The sequence below is a fragment of the Triturus cristatus genome, chromosome 1_1, assembly GCF_964204655.1.
Source record: "Triturus cristatus chromosome 1_1, aTriCri1.1, whole genome shotgun sequence".
In the NCBI taxonomy this organism is placed as follows: Eukaryota; Metazoa; Chordata; class Amphibia; order Caudata; family Salamandridae; genus Triturus; species Triturus cristatus.
In genome coordinates, this window is record NC_140579.1 from 2,703,542 (window position 1) to 2,721,519 (window position 17,978).

At 51.3% G+C, this 17,978-nt stretch overlaps 1 protein-coding gene and 1 long non-coding RNA gene across 2 annotated transcripts in view; one reads left to right on the forward strand and one right to left on the reverse strand.

Moving 5' to 3' along the window:
- LOC146869048 (E3 ubiquitin-protein ligase TRIM39-like) overlaps nt 1-17,978 on the reverse strand; it is a 148,500-nt gene that overhangs the window by 67,395 nt on the left and 63,127 nt on the right. Inside the window, exon 4 of the mRNA XM_085643865.1 lies at nt 17,466-17,488. Within this exon, the coding sequence (XP_085499991.1) occupies nt 17,466-17,488 (23 nt within the window). The remainder of the gene's footprint in view (nt 1-17,465; nt 17,489-17,978) is intronic.
- LOC146869049 (uncharacterized) overlaps nt 1-17,978 on the forward strand; it is a 220,729-nt gene that overhangs the window by 52,417 nt on the left and 150,334 nt on the right. The gene's annotated exons all lie outside the window — the stretch shown is intronic.

Below are 17,978 nucleotides of genomic sequence, written 5' to 3' on the forward strand. Positions count from 1 at the left end.
CGCTGTGGCCCGAGTAGAATGGGCTCGCAGCCCAACAGGAGGGACCTTTTTTGCCAAGGAATAACAGATTTTGATGCACAAAACGACCCACCGGGAGATGGTCCGTTTGTGCACAGCTTTCCCCTTCTTAGCACCCACGTATCCAACGAAAAGTTGGTCGTCCACCCGGAACTGTTTAGTGCGGTCCAAATAAAAAGAGAGCGCACGTTTTGGGTCCAGACGGTGGAGCCTCTCTTCCTCTTTGGAAGGATGCGGAGGCGGAAAGAAGGTGGGCAAGGTGACAGATTGCCCAAGATGAAAGGGGGTCACCACTTTCGGTAGAAAGGAAGGACGAGGCCGAAGGACAACCTTGTCCAGATGAACAGATAGAAAAGGAGGCTCGGACGAAAGAGCCTGGAGCTCACTCACCCGTCTAGCCGAGGTGATGGCTACCAGGAAAGCAGTCTTAAGAGTCAGAAGACGAAGAGGACAAGTGTGAAGAGGCTCAAAGGGAGCGCACATCAGAAATGTGAGAACAAGATTCAAGTCCCACTGAGGCATTACAAAAGGGACAGGAGGGAACGGGTGAGTAATGCCTTTAAGAAAGCATGACACTACAGGGGACTTGAAAAGAGAGGGCTGATCAGGAAGCCGCAAGAAGGCAGAGATGGCAGCAAGATAACCTTTCAAGGTGCCCAAGGCAGAGCCCTGCTGGGCCAAAGAAAGAAGAAAGAGGAGAACCTCAGAAAGAGGGGCGGAAAGGGGATCCACAGCCTTTGCTGTGCACCATGCCACAAATTTGTTCCACCGGCAGGCGTATACTGTCTTTGTGGAGGGACGCCTGGCTGCCAGAATGATATCACAGACTTCAGGAGGCAAGTCAAATGGCATCAACTGCCGCCGCTCAATCTCCACGCATGGAAGTGGAGGCTGGACAGGTTCGGGTGGAGGACCGTCCCCTGCTGCTGCGACAGAAGATCCTCCCGAAGGGGCAGGCGTATCGGAGGATCGGTCAACATACTGAGTAGCTCGGGATACCAGTACCTTCGTGCCCAATCCGGAGCCACCAAGATGACTTGGGAACAGTCGTGCCGGATCTTCTTCAGCACTCTGGGCAGAAGTGGTATAGGCGGAAAGGCGTACAACAGACCGCAACTCCACTCGCGACGAAAAGCGTCGCCGAGCGAGTGCCGCCTTGGAAATTCCAACGCGCAGAACTGCTGACATTGCGCGTTCTCGTCGGTGGCGAATAGATCTAACCAAGGCTCTCCCCACTGCTGAAAGAGACCTTGCGCCACTTCCGAGTTCAGACGCCATTCGTGATCCATCATGCACTGGCGGCTGAGTTCGTCTGCTCTGGCGTTCAGAGAGCCCGCCAGATGTTGAACCACTAGGGTGATGCCCTGGTGTTCCAGCCATGTCCAGAGGCGCAGAGCCTCCTGACAAAGGGTCCACGACCCCACCCCGCCCCGTTTGTTGCAATACCACATGGCGGTGGTGTTGTCCGTGAACACCTGCACGACACTTCCCCTGACAGAGGGAAGGAAGGCTTTCAGTGCAAGTCGGATCGCTCTCAGCACCAACAAGGTGATGTGGAGACGAGACTCCACCGGAGACCAGAGGCCTCTGATCTCCGCCTCTCCCATATGGCCACCCCATCTCAGGAGGGACGCGTCCGTCACTACGACATGCTCCGGTAGGGGTAGGGAGAGGCTCTTGCCCGTGACCCAATCGCGGTCCGTGAGCCACCACTGCAACTGCTGTGCAGTGCCCTCCGAGATCAAGACATGGTCGGACAGGTTGCCGTGATGCTGGGCCCACTGAAACTTCAGGTCCCACTGCAGAGCCCGCATGCGCCGCCTGGCGTGATGCACTAGTAGGATGCAGGAGGCCATCAGCCCCAGAAGCCGCAACACTAGCCTGACCGAAACCCAGGATAGAGGCCGAAAGATGGGAATCAGGGCCTGTATATCCCGGACCCGCTGTTCCGGTGGATAAACCCGGAACTGCGCCGAATCGAGAACCGCTCCGATGAAGAGGAGCTTCTGAGAGGGGCTCAGGTGTGACTTCCTCTCGCAGGAGAGTCAAATGATCCTCCGAGATACGGTGGTGCTGCGGTGGCATGGCTGGAGGGGTCGTCTCGAAGGGGAGGGAGTAGCCCTTTCGGACGATTTGCAGCACCCACCTGTCCGAAGTGATGGTACGCCAGTGGAGCAGGTGATGGCGAACCCGGCCTCCCACTGACGAGGAATGGGCCTGAAAGCTCGGACTAGGAAGGCTTTGAGGCGGATGCTGCCGGGGTGGATGTGGACTGACCGCGTCGTCCTCCATTACCGCCTCGGCGGAAACCACGTCCGCGTGCAGGCTGGTTCTGCGGCCGGTGGCTAGGCGGACGTGAGGAGGAGGAGCCCCTTCCTTGGCCACGAAAGGAGCGAAAAGCGGAAGTTTGTGGCCGCGGGGCCGAGAGGCCCAAGGACGTGGCCGTAGCCCGGGAGTCCTTAAAGCGAGCCAGCGCACTGTCCGCTTTCTCACCAAAAAGGCGAGAGCCATCGAAAGGCATGTCCATGAGAGTGCTCTGGACAACCCCGGAAAATGACGTGGACCGCAGCCAGGCGTGACGTCGAAGCGCCACCGTGGTAGAAATCGCGAGTCCGTAGTGTCAAGTACACATCGGATTGCATGACGTGCCGCATCTCTCCCATCGGCCAAAGCTTGGGAGAGTCGTGTCTGGGCCTCCTCCGGACACAGGGGTAGCACGTCCTTCACCGTATCCCACAGAGAGTGGGAAAAACAGTCCAAGAGACAGGCGGTGTTTAAAGACCGCAAGCCCAAACTGAGCGAGGAGAACAGCTTCTTACCGAACTGTTCCAGTCTCTTGGAATCCCGGTCTGGAGGAGCGGTCGGGAAGGAGGATTGGGAGGTAGAGGCCTGGATAACCAGACTCTCGGGGGTGGGGTGTTGGGACAGAAAACTGGGGTCGCCCGGAGCAGGGCGGTGGCGCCTGGCAACGTTCCAATCCACAGGAGGGACTGTGGAGGGCTTGGACCAGGTGCCCTGCAGAACGTCAATGAGGGCCTCATTGAATTGCAGCAGAGGCTCAGTGGAGCTTGCTGCAGACTGAAGCACCTCGGTGAGGATGTTCGTCCTCACAGCCACGGCAGGCAGCTCGAGCCCAAGGGCTTCCGCCGCCTTGTGCAGCACCACAGAAAAAGCTGCACCCTCCTCCGAAGCCACAGTCGGAGGAGAGATGAATCCAGTGTCCGGTGAGGTATCCAGACCACTGGCCTCCCCCAGTTCATCTGCCCAGTCCTGAGAAAGTTGACCTTGGAGGGTCATAGTGTCCTCAGACCCCTCCCAGTCGCCCCCGTCATTAGATTCCTGGTAAACAGGAGGAATGATCAGAGCCGGTCGATAGACAATATGTGTCCCCAGCGGCGTCGGATGCGGCGTCGGTCGGCGCCGGGACCGGACAGGGGCTAAACCGGGGATCGACGTCGACCGGAGTCGGGGGTGGTACCGGAGTCGGCGCCGGCGGAGGAGGCGTAACGAGGTCGACCGGCGTCGACGGGGGCCCAGGCTCGGGCCCCTCGGGGACCTGCGGCGTCGGGGCCGGAGCCTCCAACGGCGCCGGGGCTGGAGCCGCCGGCACGCGAGGTCGCCCAGTCGAGTCCGCGGGGCCCGAAGGCGCGCCAGCGGGCGTCGACGGCGGAGCCAGGCCCCTCATGGCCGAGAGGAAGGCACTGACCTCCGCCGGCGTCGCGTCAGTCCCAGGGACCGGTGGGTATGGGGACTTGCTCGGCGCCTGCGGCTCCAACGGAGCCGCGGGGGTGGAACCACCCGGGCCCTCGGCCGAGTCGCGCGACCGGCGACGGGAGTCCGAAGAGCGATGTCGGCTCTTGGACTTCTTGGATCGTTTGGACTTACCCGAAGAGCCGGACGATCGATGGTGTCGACTGCGGCTTCGCGACCGATCCTTGGACCTCCTACTGGACCGGGATCGAGAGGGGCGCGGAGCCGAGTGGCGGAGCTCGAGAAGCTTGCGGAACCGCTCCCGCCTAGCTTTCGAGGTCAGGGCCTTGCAGTCGGAACACGACTCCGCGTCGTGGTCGAGGCCCAAACAGTAGAGGCACCGGTGGTGGTGATCGGTCACCGACATCAGTCGATGACAATCGTCGCAAGCCTTGAAACCAGGCATCCTACCGGCACCAGATGTCGAGACAGTGACAAAAGAGTCAAAAATATTTTAGTCAAAAAAGACTAAAAAGGGGTATCTCTCCCGGATCGGCGCTTACTGGCGCGGAAAAAACTGACGTCAGCGCGCGAGGGTGGCGTCTAAGTACTCCGACGATGTCATTCCGGCGCACGACGCCAACGACAGACGCGGAGCTGCAGACGACGCCTAGCGACGTGCAAGGGGTATTGCTGACGAAAAATCTTCCGGATCCAGTCTGACGCCTGGGGATATTCTAAGGTGAGGAATCTAACTAACGTGTTTCTTTCAGATTTGGAGCGCAAGTCGGCCTCAGTAGATGATTAGTGCCGCATACTACCTCTGCAGAGAGGAGAAGTCATGTCACTATACGCTGTAACCTCTAGGCACTGTTACTGCTTAGGATTCTTCTTTTTATCTTTGGCTCCAGCATCCATAGGATCTAGCTGTTCATTTATCCTATGGGGGATCCATAGGATCGGCATGGCCATTCGTTTTTATTAATGATAGATAAGATTGGGGGGCGTGGCCAACAAGATGGCCGGGAGGCAGCACTAAAAGAGAGCTTCAGCCCAGACACAGACATACTCCATCCTCCTGCCGCCCCCTCGACTCTGAAAATCTTGAAACTGATCTCCGGATAGGGTGGCGCCAGGGGGCATGGAAATAGTGACAACCCGGAGGTGTCTGCAACGCGCTGATGCACAAACCGAGGAGAGTCCTACAAGTCACTACCTCTCTGCTGGAGACCACCTTGCCTGCGGAAGCTGTGGGGAGGACCTGGAGAGCTGCCGCAAGGAGGTGAACGGAGTGTGGGTGGTAAAGCGGGATGGCTGATACCCTGATAGTGGTGGGGCCGGCCTGCTGACAGAACCTGCAGCCTGTAACGGAGCCCCGGCACGCCTCCGCTCTTGGTGACTGCCTCGCCACGGAGAGACCACCCAACATGGTGGCTGCATTGATTTACCCCCCTCCTGAGGCCGAGTGCGAGAGAGACTGTGACTGCTGATCCCCGGGACACTGCAGGCACTCCTACACGCCGTGGTGGAGATGAGCCGCGACAACGGTGCGCCCTGGTGGATGCAAGGGGCCCTCTGTAGGATGCTGGGGATGGATCCGGTGGTGGCCCTGGTGGACCCATGGTGCTTGAGGAGGAGCTTTTCTGTGGACTCCCCCCCCCCACCCCTGCCTCCAGGTGCTGTGCAGAGGTATGCCTTGAAGGTATAATAAATGCGGCTGCTCACACAAGCGAGAGGCTGCCAGCAATTGTTTATTCGCCCCACCCCGGGATTGAGGGTCGTGCAGAGGAGTGAGAGGAGACTAGTAGTCAGCCTTGGCAGCGTGGAGGTGAACTGGACTGGACGTGAACCCACACTCTTGGTGGCCGGTCCCATTGACTGGTGAGTGGGCTCTGTGACTTGCAACCTGCCATTGATCCGGACATTCTCCTCCTGTAGGATTTTCGCTGGTAACTAGCTCTGAACTAGGAGCATGGCCTCCACAGTCACATGAGTGCCTGGTGCGATCCCTGCACAGGCATTTGAACACCGGACCCAGGATTTGAATCAGAGCTGTAGGTGACACCAGGAGGTGGGAACTCTGTATCCTCTGTGCTGCTGCACCCCGCTGCTACTCCTGGAGTCCCTCACACAGCTTACCTATGGAGAATTGGACTGGCACCGCTGATGGCATTCATTCTAGACACACAAGGTGTGGGGAGCGACCACAACTGCAGCGCTGCCGCCAGAAATCCTGGAGATATTGAGGGAGGGAAAGTTGCAGGTCCTCAAGGTGGCATGGATAAGGACAAACTGTGCAGGGGCAGCAAGCAGACAAAGATTGACCAGTTCACGGTACAGGGAGCGGGTACCACCACATCACAGTCTCTTGAAAAGGCGACACAACGTGCAATTGAGCCCTCAGGGGCCCAGATTCTGGCAGCAATTGAAGCCTCAGGCCAAAACCGAAGCCACAGGTCACGGAAGTGCGGGGGGAGATCTCCACATTGAAGGTGACGGTGGCCGCCCAGGCGGTCTGCTTGAGTCGATTGGATGCACGGATGGACTATGTGGAGGGCTGGTCCCACAGATGTAACCTATGATTTATGGGATTCCCCGAGGGTACCGAGGGTAACGTCCCAGAGACCTTCATGGAAGACTGGATCAAGACAGCACTCACAAACGTGACACTATTTCTTGTGGTGGAAAGGGCCCACAAGTCATTGGTCCCACCGCTGCAACCAGGAGCTCGACCCCGAAGGGAAATTTCTCAACTACAGACAACGGGATAAACTACTATGAGGGGTTCGGAGCCATGGAGACCCAATATTTGTAAATAGCAGTATACGAATATTCCCAGACTATACAAGAGCTGTCCAATTGCAATGGCAGTCCTTTAGTAGTGCCAAAGAAAAGCTAAGAATGATTGGCTTGAAGTATATGTCGCCTTATCCAGCCAAACTGCAGGTGCTGCGGGATGGATGTTCTCATTTTATCATAATGCCAGAGAACACTTGGGACTGGCTGGAGGTCCATAGTGCTGAATGTCAGCCTTCGACATCTACGGGCTCGGGATTCACTGTGGCAGAAAGAAGGCCCCTCGGCTACTCCAAGGAGACAAAGCCAACGTAGATGCCGTTCCAGATCTGCTGCGAGAACGGTGGTGCAATCTGATGGTACTCTGGACCTAGCAAAACAATGACAGGAGTGAGAAGCAGCCAGGGCCTTAGTTGAGGCAGTTACTTCTGCTGCTTCCTCAAGCACAGAATCGGATCTGTTGGGGACTCACGAACACCCGAGCGAGCAGATGGTCGAATATGGACACATATTTATGGACCACACTGAAGGTGCTGTAGAATGATGTTGCACTTGCCTCTGGTGTGACATGTATCAGGAGGGCTGGAGGGTTAATGCCACCCAGTAGTACGATGGGACTGATTAGTCTGTTTGTTGAGGCTCCCCCTGGGACACTCGGTCATTGTTGTACGTACTTTAAGTGAGGTGTGATAAGATGAGGTGGTGGCACTGATAAAGGCCCTGGGTCTTTCACCCACCAAGCTGCCAACCCTCCCTTTTTCCCTTGCTCTATTATACTTTACTTCTTGTTTTTCTCCCATACCCTCTCCCATTTCTACCTTTCAGTGGTGTGACTGATTACCCGACTACCAGTGTGAGAAACCTCAGGGTATTAGGGAGCGGAACTGCTGATTGAGCCGCCCCCTGGGATGAGATCTGACTGTTTTCTGCCGCGAAGATATAATACCAGTTTATACCCAATAGAGGGATTGTACACACACTGTAGTTCAATTGAGACTGTTTTTGGGTGGGTGGGAGTAGCATTATGTGTGGGAGGACACTAGCTAAGTTGAAAGGTGTTTACCCGGGTGGTATAATGGGAGTCGCATATGGTTTGGGGTTATTATCGTTGTTGAAGCATCAGTTGTGTGTCTCAGGGTGGCGGGGGTCTGGGAATAGTGTGGGGAGGTGTGTCTGCGGAGGAGGAGAGCGAGGGCGGTGGGATGTTACGAGATGGGTGAAATTTTAAATTTGCCACATGGAATGTGAGGGGTCTAAACTCCTTTGTGAAACAGTATAGAACACACATCTACCTTAGGAGGATTGGAGTTCATATAGCTCTCCTCCGAGAGACACATATGTTGGAGACAGAAGCCCAGAAACTGCACAAAAAATGGAGGGGACAGCTTTACTCATCCACTTATTCATCCTATGCCAGAGAGGTATCCATGTGGGTGGCTCGGGGCTCTTGTTTCAGCTGAGTGGCCGGGTTGCGGACGTGACAGGATGCTACATACTCATACACAACCTATTGAATGGCCGGAATATCTGCTTGCTTAAAGCAGTGACAATAGTGACTTTTTCAAGGCCCTAGAAATGGAATTATATAATCCGTCAGGAAATTCACGAGACAACTATTCGTACATTGGCCCTTTTCATTGTATTCCGCTACACATGGAATCACTTCCCTCGTTTCATTTGGGTGACCCGTTTTCATTCTAAACTGGTCTACTTTTATATGTTATTAGCACTTCCCTTTATACTACTCAGGAGACTTTGCTCTCCTTATGGTGCACTGATTTTTAGGTCTCGCCTGAGACAGCGCATGCTGCCTCTTCGAGACATTTAGTAAGTGGCTTTTAAAAGTGCCACCAGCGGCTTTTGGTGGCCTAAAGCTTGAGTGCACGTGAGCGTGCACGCCCGCAGCCGCCATCTGCCTTTCTGTCATGGCTCATTAAGCCTCCTCCACCCCCTTGCTGTCTGCTCTCACTACCCACCTCCCTTCTCCCACCTCCCTTCTCCCCCCTCCCTTCTCGCTAGCTTGTTATTCTTGACTTCGGAAGCATCTGATGTGAATTCTTCAATGAGCAATTCACTTCCCGACTAAGCCAATGCCGCCTCAGACAGCGGACATTTTCCGGTGCTTGTTGTGTGTTTCTTTCTGTCGCATTTAGCATATAATCACTGTATATAACGTTACACCATTATGCACTCTTAGATCTTTTTCACTATACGGTAACTTGTTGCACAGTGCCTGTTTTTGATTTCATTATTTAATTATTTAATTTGTCCACCCCTGCTAAGCTGTTTTCACACTAGTTGCCCCGTCTACTGTTGGGGTTTCCGTATGGACTACATACAGTTGGGACGAGTTAGTGGGGTTACATTGCGCGTCAGCCTGTCCATGCAAGGCACTGTGCTTTACCTATGGAATTCCCTTAACCAGCACTGCGCTGTGATTATGTCATAAGCCCTATCTTTCATTGTGATCGCACTTGCATCTTAACTTCTTTATGGCGTTTAGCTCCCACGCTCGTCAAACTTTAATGCAAACATAGGCTAGTTCACGCGTCTCCTTCACATTTTTATTCCCCCACTGCGCCGCCACTCATTTCTTTACTTCTTTCACTATCCTCGGAACCTCTCCCGTTTCGGCATCGGATATCTATCCACGATTTGGGGCATTGTTGTGATTGTGCATGTCATGCTCTGCAGCAAAATTACAGTTAACCAGTTTGTACTGTCATTATATTTCACGTTCACCGTAAAACACACGCATCTCGGGACTCCTAACATAATGCAACTCAGTTACCTGCCTATAAAGCTGCTACTTGCACGTATCCTGGTCTGTGCCCGTGTCTTCTTTACTGCCTGCAACCACTACGGGACTTGCTGATTACATACATTTCCCCACATTTCATGATTTTCATAGTGACGTGACAAAGATTGCAAGCTTTTGTGAAGCTGCAACAAATTTCACAGACTTTTGCAAAGTATACCTTTCTGTGCAATTTGTATGGCCTCATTCAAAATATAGAACCATCTTTATAGTCAGTGAAGAGGGTGGCCTCTGCAGAACAGGAATATATATGCTATATATAAATGCACACATGTATAATCAGATCAGACTCTTAATTTCCAAGAAATGCATTCTTACAGAAATATTGCACATTATTCTATTCATGGACATAGGCAATTACAAATATCATAAACATCTACAATAAATAGCAATTAATTAAATCAATACAGCAAACACAGAACACCAACCTAAAACAAATATAAAATGGTATATAAATTAAAATATCTTAAAATTAATTCAGCGATCTGCAGCCCATTATCCCACACGTATCAAAATGTTTGAAAACGCAACAGTTTAACCAACACAAGCAAAGCTCATTCCATCAGTTAAGGCTACAAGAGAGCATTATACAGGCCTACATAACATAAACTGGCAGAGAGACAATCCATTTAAAACAAGCATTGGCATTGCCAATAGGTCTCGCTTTTGGGACCTTATAAGTATTTAGTTATGCAGCACAATATCCTTGGTACAACAACATCAATTGTTGCATGGCTAAACACTTATAAGGTACAAGGTTTAGCCATGCAACAGCTGATGTTTTGCAGCACAATATCCTTGGTGCAACAACTAAATACTTATAAGGTCCCAAAAGCGAGACCTATTGGCTATGCCAATGCTTGTTACTTTTCTGCACAATCCTATATTTTCCTCAGCATAGTTGCATATACATGCAGTTTTATATATATTTTAAATAGATTCCGACAAGATCTTCTCTGTATCTATCGGACTACTTTTGGACATTGTCCTTACTACAAGGCGCTCAGGTATTCTATATTCTTATTAAATCTCACAACTAATATATATTCTTTCCTTGCGTGCAAAAAGGAACACCAAATACACATATTTCTTTGTATCTTAGCGAGCACAATGCATGCAAAGTCTAGTTTTTCACTTGTATTATAATATATACTGGCATTCTCTATGTCCCCCTTCCTTTGGTTCTCTTCTTTCGGTCAACATCACCTATCATGGGTACCGCGTTTTATGGCTTTGGGTACTCTGATGCTACAATGCATTTTTACACAATATCCTCAGTGCGTTGTGACCGGCATTAAGAATTTCATGTCACTATTTTCCTTCCCCTCATCACTGCTACATGAGGTTGACACATGAATTTTACGTAAAAGATTTCATGAGAGATGATGTTCTATACCAATGCATGTATATTTTCTGCAGCCTTGAAAGGGTCCAATGGACGAAACACGCGTCGGCTGCTTTTGCTCGTATAGACCAGATATTGGCTGTTCCTGCTTGTAAATAAACCAAACATTGTGGAAACTACAAATGGAATAAGATAACTTCACAAAAAAGGGCAAATAATTTGATGAACTTCATATTAGGACTACTTTCTTTATTCAATGGCCTTTCTACGTGTGCTCTAGTACTTATTATTTTGTATAATTGTTGCCAAGGACATTGTCCTAAGCAGGTGAACACCCTAGGTGGCAGGGTGTCTGCCGTCCCATGGTAGCACCTCTACCCCACATGAAGATATATGTGTATGATCCAACATCCCTAACAATAGTGCTGAAAATTGGATCTGCAATTGTTGTGAGCAGAGCCAACATTTGTGTTTGTATAGTTAGGACATTTTGACGTAGTTTTTGCACAACTCTGAACGGAGTAAAACCTGGGGGGACTTTTCCAGAATGTGCTTACGTTTTCTGTGTGTTCAGGTTACTTTCCTTAGGACTTCAGTTAAGCTTTAAAGATGCAAATAGATTTTGTGAGGACAGCAACTCATGTTTGTTGCAATTATTTCAGGACTCACAGGAGTCTTCTGACAACTCGCAGGGATTTATGAAAATGTAAGGGTTTCCTGATGACACAGGGGAGTTTACTGAGAAGGAATATGCTACTTACCAGTATGCATCTGTTCTTGGTATGTAGAGCTGCAGAGTTGTACACTTAGCATAGATCGCCATCTGGTGTTGGGCCCGGATGTTTGCAGTTTGTTTTTGTTCTTTGGACAGTCTTTGGAAGTCACGAGTTCGGTGACTCCTCCTTTGGATCGTATTGCGCATGGGCTTCGGCTCCATCCTCAGATTGTTTTTCGCCAACAGGGAAATGATGGAGCGTAGTAATAACAGTGAGAAACCCATGTGTGTTGTATCTAAATAAGATGGACTGGAACGGATACAGGTAGCCGGGGAGGCGGGTGGGCGTGTACAACTCTGCAGCTCTACATGCCAAGAACAGATGCATACTGGTAAGTAGCATATTCCGTTCGAGGCATATGAGCTGCAGATTGTACACTTAGCATAGATTATATAGCAGCACCCAACCTTAGCGGCGACCACCGGTATCCGTTGCAGCGGTTTGAAAAAGTGTCTTTAGTACAGCCTGGCCCACACTAGCTTGCTGCTTGGAATGCACGTCTACACAGTAATGTTTTGTGAAGGTGTGCGGTGTTGACCATGTGGCTGCTTTGCAGATGTCATCTAAGGGTATGTTCCCTAGAAAAGCCATAGAAGCCCCTAACTTTCTAGTAGAGTGGGCTTTAGGTGGAACAGATAATGTTCTTTTTGCCTTTTGATAGCAAATGTGTATGCACTTTACAATCCACCTAGCTATCCCTGATTTAGAGATGGGGTTGCCTTTATGTGGTGGAGAGAAGGAAACAAACAATTGTTTAGTTTTCCTGAAAGGTTGTGTCCTCTGTATGTAGTACAGTAAAGCCCTCTTAACATCGAGTGTGTGTACGGCCCTTTCCGCATTGAGGATGCGAGAAAAAGCAGGTAATTCCACCGATTGATTGAGATGGAAGGGGGAAATGACCTTGGGCAGAAACTTTGGATTTGTACGAAGTATCACCTTGCTGTGATGTATTTGCAAGAAAGGTTCCTGTATAGTGAACGCTTGTATTTCACCAACCCTTCTAAGGGAAGTGATAGCTATGAGGAAAGCGGTTTTCCAGGTGAGGAATTGTAGCTCACATTTATGCATTGGTTCGAAGGGCGGACCCATTAGCCTTGTAAGAACTACATTTAGATTCATTACAGGGGAAGGTGGTGCCCTGGGAGGAATTACTCGTTTAAGACCTTCCATAAAGGCTTTAATAGCGGGCACTCTGAACAGTGATAAATGCTGTCTGTTTTGTAGACAAGCAGCAATCGCTGCTAGGTGTAGGCGTATGGAAGAATATGCCAGGTTACACCTGTGAAGATGGAGCAGATAGCATATGATGTGCTGTATGGATGCATCACCACAAATCTCTTCCACTTTGCGGCATAGCATGCTCGAGTGGTAGGACGTCTGGCTTCCTTGATAATGTTCATGCAATCAGGGGGAAGGTTAAGGTACCCAAATTCTAAGATTTCAGGAGCCAGATCGCAAGGTTGAGCTGAGCTGGGTCCGGGTGCCTGATTTCTCCATGGTTCTGAGTTAGGAGGCATGGGGACAGGTGCAGTTTTTGCTGTGGTACCACTGAGAGCTGTAGTAGTGTGGTGTACCACGGCTGCCTGGCCCATGTTGGAGCTACCAGAATGAGTGTGAGGGAGTGCTGCTGTAGCTTCCTTACCACTAATGGAATTAGCGGGAGAGGTGGAAAGGCGTATGCAAATTTGCCTGACCAGTTCATCCATATCGCATTGCCTTTGGACAATGGGTGTGGGTATCTGGCGGCGAAGCTTGGGCATTTTTTGTTTTCGTGGGTGGCGAAGAGGTCTATTTGAGGATGCCCCCACTTTTGGAAGAATGGACGAAGAACCTGTGGATGCAGTTCCCATTCGTGTAGTTGTTGCGTTTGTCTGCTGAGCAGATCTGCCATGGTGTTTTGTACGCCTGGAACATGCTGTGCCAGGAGAAAGATGTTTTGAGGAATTGCCCATCTCCATATGCTCTGGGCTAAGCGGGAGAGCTGGGGAGAGTGTCCCCCCCCGTTTTTGGATATAATACATTGCAGTCATATTGTCTGTGCGAATGAGGACTGCTTTGGCCGAAATCTGTTTTTGAAAAGATTTTAGGGCTAGAAAGATCGCCAAGAGCTCCAGATGGTTGATGTGGAGCGACTTTTGCTGTGGCGTCCATAGACCTTGCATTGTGAGGTGTAAGAGGTGCGCTCCCCAGCCGGAGAGCGATGCGTCCGCTGTTAGAATCACCTGAGGAACCGGGTCCAGGAACGGCCGCCCTTTGGAAAGGTTTGTGGTGTTCCACCACTGCAGAGAGTGATGGGTGCGGCCGTCCACCAACACCAGATACGTCAGCTGACCCTGGGCCTGGTTCCACTGTCGTGCTAGGCACTCTTGGAGTGGACGCATGTGGAGTCTTGCATGGGGCACCATGAAAATGCAAGAAGCCATCATTCCTATGAGCTTCATAAACACTCTTGCTGGAAGAGAGTGTTGAGGAAGGAATGTTTTGCGCAAGGCTTGTATGCTTGCGATTCTGGCTGAGTTTGGATAGGCAATACCTTTAGAGGTGTGTATAGTGGCCCCGAGACATTGCTTTGTGTGAGATGGTAGGAGGTGGGACTTTTGGTAGTTCACCGTGAAGCCTAGCCGGTGGAGCAGTTGAATGGTGCTGTTGGTATGTTGCACACATTGGTTGTAGGACGCGGCTTTTATGAGCCAGTCGTCTAAGTAAGGGAAGACGTGAATATGTTGACGTCTGAGGTGTGCTGCTACAACTGCTAGGCATTTGGTAAACACCCGTGGTGCGGTGGTGACCCCGAAGGGGAGAACTGTGAACTGGTAATGTTGACCGTCCACCACAAACCTGAGGTACTTTCTGTGAGAAGGGTGTATTGGAATGTGAAAGTATGTGTCTTTCAGATCCAAGGTAGTAAGAAAGTCTCCCTGACAAAGGTGCGGGAGGACTTGTTTTAGGGTGACCATGTGGAAATTGTCTGAATGTATGTATGCATTTAGAGGCCGGAGGTCCAGAATGGGCCTCAGGGTCCAGTCTTTCTTCGGTATTAGGAAATACAGAGAGTAGACCCCTAGATTTTGCTGATTGACGGGGACCTGCTCTATAGCGTGTTTTTGGAGGAGGGAGAGCACCTCCTGTTTGAGCAGTGTGGAATGTTCTTGAGACATTGGACGGTGCCTTGGTGGGATATTGGGTGGGGTAGATGTTAGCTCGAGACAGTACCCTGACCGAATAATTTGGATCCCCCATTTGTCCGATGTTATGGACTCCCATGCGTGGATAAAGTTTTGTAGTCTGCCCCTGACCGGAGTGGGATGGTCTGGGGGGAGCGGAGGGAAGTCATTGTGCTGGCGGGGTGGCAGAACGGGTGGTGTTAGTTTTGCCCCTGCCCTTATTGTTGTTGCCTCTGTAACCACCCCTTTGGTAGTCCTTTGAAAAGGTATTTTGAGGAGGGGATTTGTAGGAGGTAGAGGCGCTATCGGTGGAGTAGCCTCTGCCTGTGCCACGAAAGGATGAGTGTCGAAAGGAGCGTTTAGGGGTTTCTGATTGCAATGCCCCCATAGACTTTGCTGTGTCTGTGTCCTTTTTCATTTTTTCTAATGCTTCGTCTACCTTTGGCCCGAAGAGATTTTGTTGGTCAAAGGGGTGATTTAGTATGGACGCCTGGACTTCAGGCTTGAACCCTGAGATCCTGAGCCAGGCATGACGACGAAGCAGGACACTAGTATTTATGGCTCTAGAAGCAGTGTCGGCTGCATCGAGGGCACACTTAATGGAGGTGTTAGTAATTAGCTTACCCTCCTGTATCAGGTCATGAGCTTTGCGTTTATGTTTTTCTGGGAGGTGCTGTATAAGAGCCTCAAGCTCATCGTAGTGTGCTCTGTCATAGCGCGCAAGCAGCGCTTGTGTATTTGCAATGCGCCAAATGTTCGCAGCTTGTGAGGCGGTGCGTTTGCCAGACGCGTCTAGAAGTTTAGATTCCTTATCTGGCGGTGGGGCCTCTCCTGAGGACTGGGAGTTAGACCGCTTTCTAGCTGTGGACACAACTAGGGAATCTAAGGGAGCAGGGCCCTTAATGTATGCAGGGTCTGTGGGTGCCGCCTTATACTTTTTTTCTATTCTAGGGTTTAAGACCCTGGCCCTGACAGGGTCTTTGAACACCTCTGCAGCATGCTTGGTGACACCCTTAAGCATGGGCAAGATAGCTGTGGACTTATCCTGAATATCAAATGTATCCAGTAAGAAGTCGTCTTCCACTGGTTCACTATGCATTTCCACCCCATATGTAGTGTGCTGCTCTCTGCACTAAGTGGTGAAACCCTAATGAGTCCTCCGGGGGAGACGGCCTGGATGGGTATAGGTCATCCTGAGGCACATCCGGTATGTCAGGGTTTTGGTAGTCTTCCCATGGGTCTGGGGTCCCCGGTGGAGTGGGGTCCATGGGGGCATCCGCCGGGTCATAATCTGGATCCCCGTAATCCGGATCTGGGGACGGGGTCGGGGAATGCTGAGGCAAAGGTGGCGGAGACCTGGGAGGGGGAGGGGGAGGGGGTGGAAGAGGTGGAGGAGGGGGAGGAGGAGGTAGTGGGGAGGGCACTCTGAGAGGAGAAGTAGCAGAGTCCTTCCGCTTGGGCGGTGGAGGAGGAGCCGGTGTGTCAAGGCGCCTTTTCTTGACAACTAAAGTCAATAGCCCAGTCTTTGGATCCTTAAATAAGGTCTTTTGTAAAGGATCTGGTGTAAAGAGGTCCAGTGGCACCGAATCGTCCGCTGGCGCCGATGTTTTCGGAGCCGAGGATTTTGATGGTTTGTCTGCGCCATCCTTTTTTGGAACCTCCGGTTTTTTCGGCGTCGAAGTAGATTTCGGCGCCGGAGCGTCGGTGCCGAGGGATTTGTGTTTGTGTTTTGTCGGTACCGAGAGTCCAGGCTTCGGCACCGGTGGCTTCGGAGCCGAGCTCGGCGTCACTTTCTTCGGTGCCGGACGATGTTTATCGGCACCAGGCGTCGGCTGGCTCGAGCCCGAGCTGCCGTGAGACCTGTGAGGCTTCGACACCGGGCCCGAAGGTAGGGTGATAGAAGCTGTGTGCTTGGTTTTACCCAGGCCTGCAGGCGAGGGTGTAACCTGAGTCTCTTTGGTTTTGGGCACGGGGGTGGGAGGGGGTAGAGTACTCACGACCCTCTGCGCCGGTGTGATGTCCTCCACATCGGAGTCGTCGGCCTCGGAAGCGCTGACGACGTCTTCCTCCTGCTCGGTGTGTTGTTGCCCCGAAGCTCCGGTGTCGTCTCCGAAGATGTCCGGTGGAGCCGCGGTCGATGAGTGCGCCATGGTGCGTCGAGCTCTTCGATCCCGGATGGTCTTTTTGGAGCGAAAAGACTTACAGGCGGGGCAGTCTCTAGCCTCGTGTTCTGGGGAGAGGCAAAGGTTACACACCTGATGTAGGTCGGTGTGGGGAAATTTAGACCCACATTTTGGGCACTTTTTGAACGGAGTCCTTTCCATCGGCCGGGACCGGAGTCGAGGAGGGCCTGAAGGCCGGTGCCGATGTGCGGAACGGAGAAAAGTGCAGCTTCGAGAGATGAAGATAGATGAAGAAACTCGAAGAACGAGGATTTTCCGTCGAGGCTGGAACCATAGAAGTTCGAAGCCGGAGCACGAAGTATCACATCCGAGCCCGATGGCGGAAAAAAACAATCTGAGGATGGAGCCGAAGCCCATGCGCAGTACGGACCGAAGGAGGAGTCACCGAACTCATGACTTCCAAAGACTGTCCAAAGAACAAAAACAAACTGCAAACATCCGGGCCCAACACCAGATGGCGATCTATGCTAAGTGTACAATCTGCAGCTCATATACCTCGAACATCAAGTTTTCAGGAGAGTCTGAGGACTTAAAGGTATTTTTCAGAATGTGAAGTGATTTTATCCGGATCTGAAAGTTTCCTAACACTTTGTGTGAGCTCAGCAGTGACATTCACACCGCAGCATTGAGACCTGCTCCTTACACACTGACAGGAGGATAATAAACCAACCTTACCTGCTTAGGGTGCTTCTGACATCCTGCAAAACAGAGAAAGAAATACAGAGAAATCAGTTTCCACAGGAGATGTTAAAGTTATGGCAGTATTTTTAGGAGTGACACACTTCTATCTATGGTTAAAAAACAGTGACTGGGGTCACATGACACAGCACATTCTGGGGTATCGCATGACTAAGCACAGAATGAGGAATTCTGAATGAGGTCACATAATACAACAGAAACTGATATTCTGAATGGTAATAACATAGTAAAGTGTAATTCTGAATGGAGTCACAAAACACAACACATTCTGATATTCTGAATGGAGTCACCTGACACATTTTATGATGTTCGCAACAGGGTCACATGCATGGGCATCATTTAGGGATTGCCAGGGGTCACAGCTGTGACTCCTGGCTTGCCCCTTGTGACCCCTGGCACTGCTTGCGCGACCTGTGGCTTCAGAGGTAGCAAAATGAGTAACGAGAACACAGCGGACGCTCGCCCTTATGGGAGTCGTGCTCCACCTTT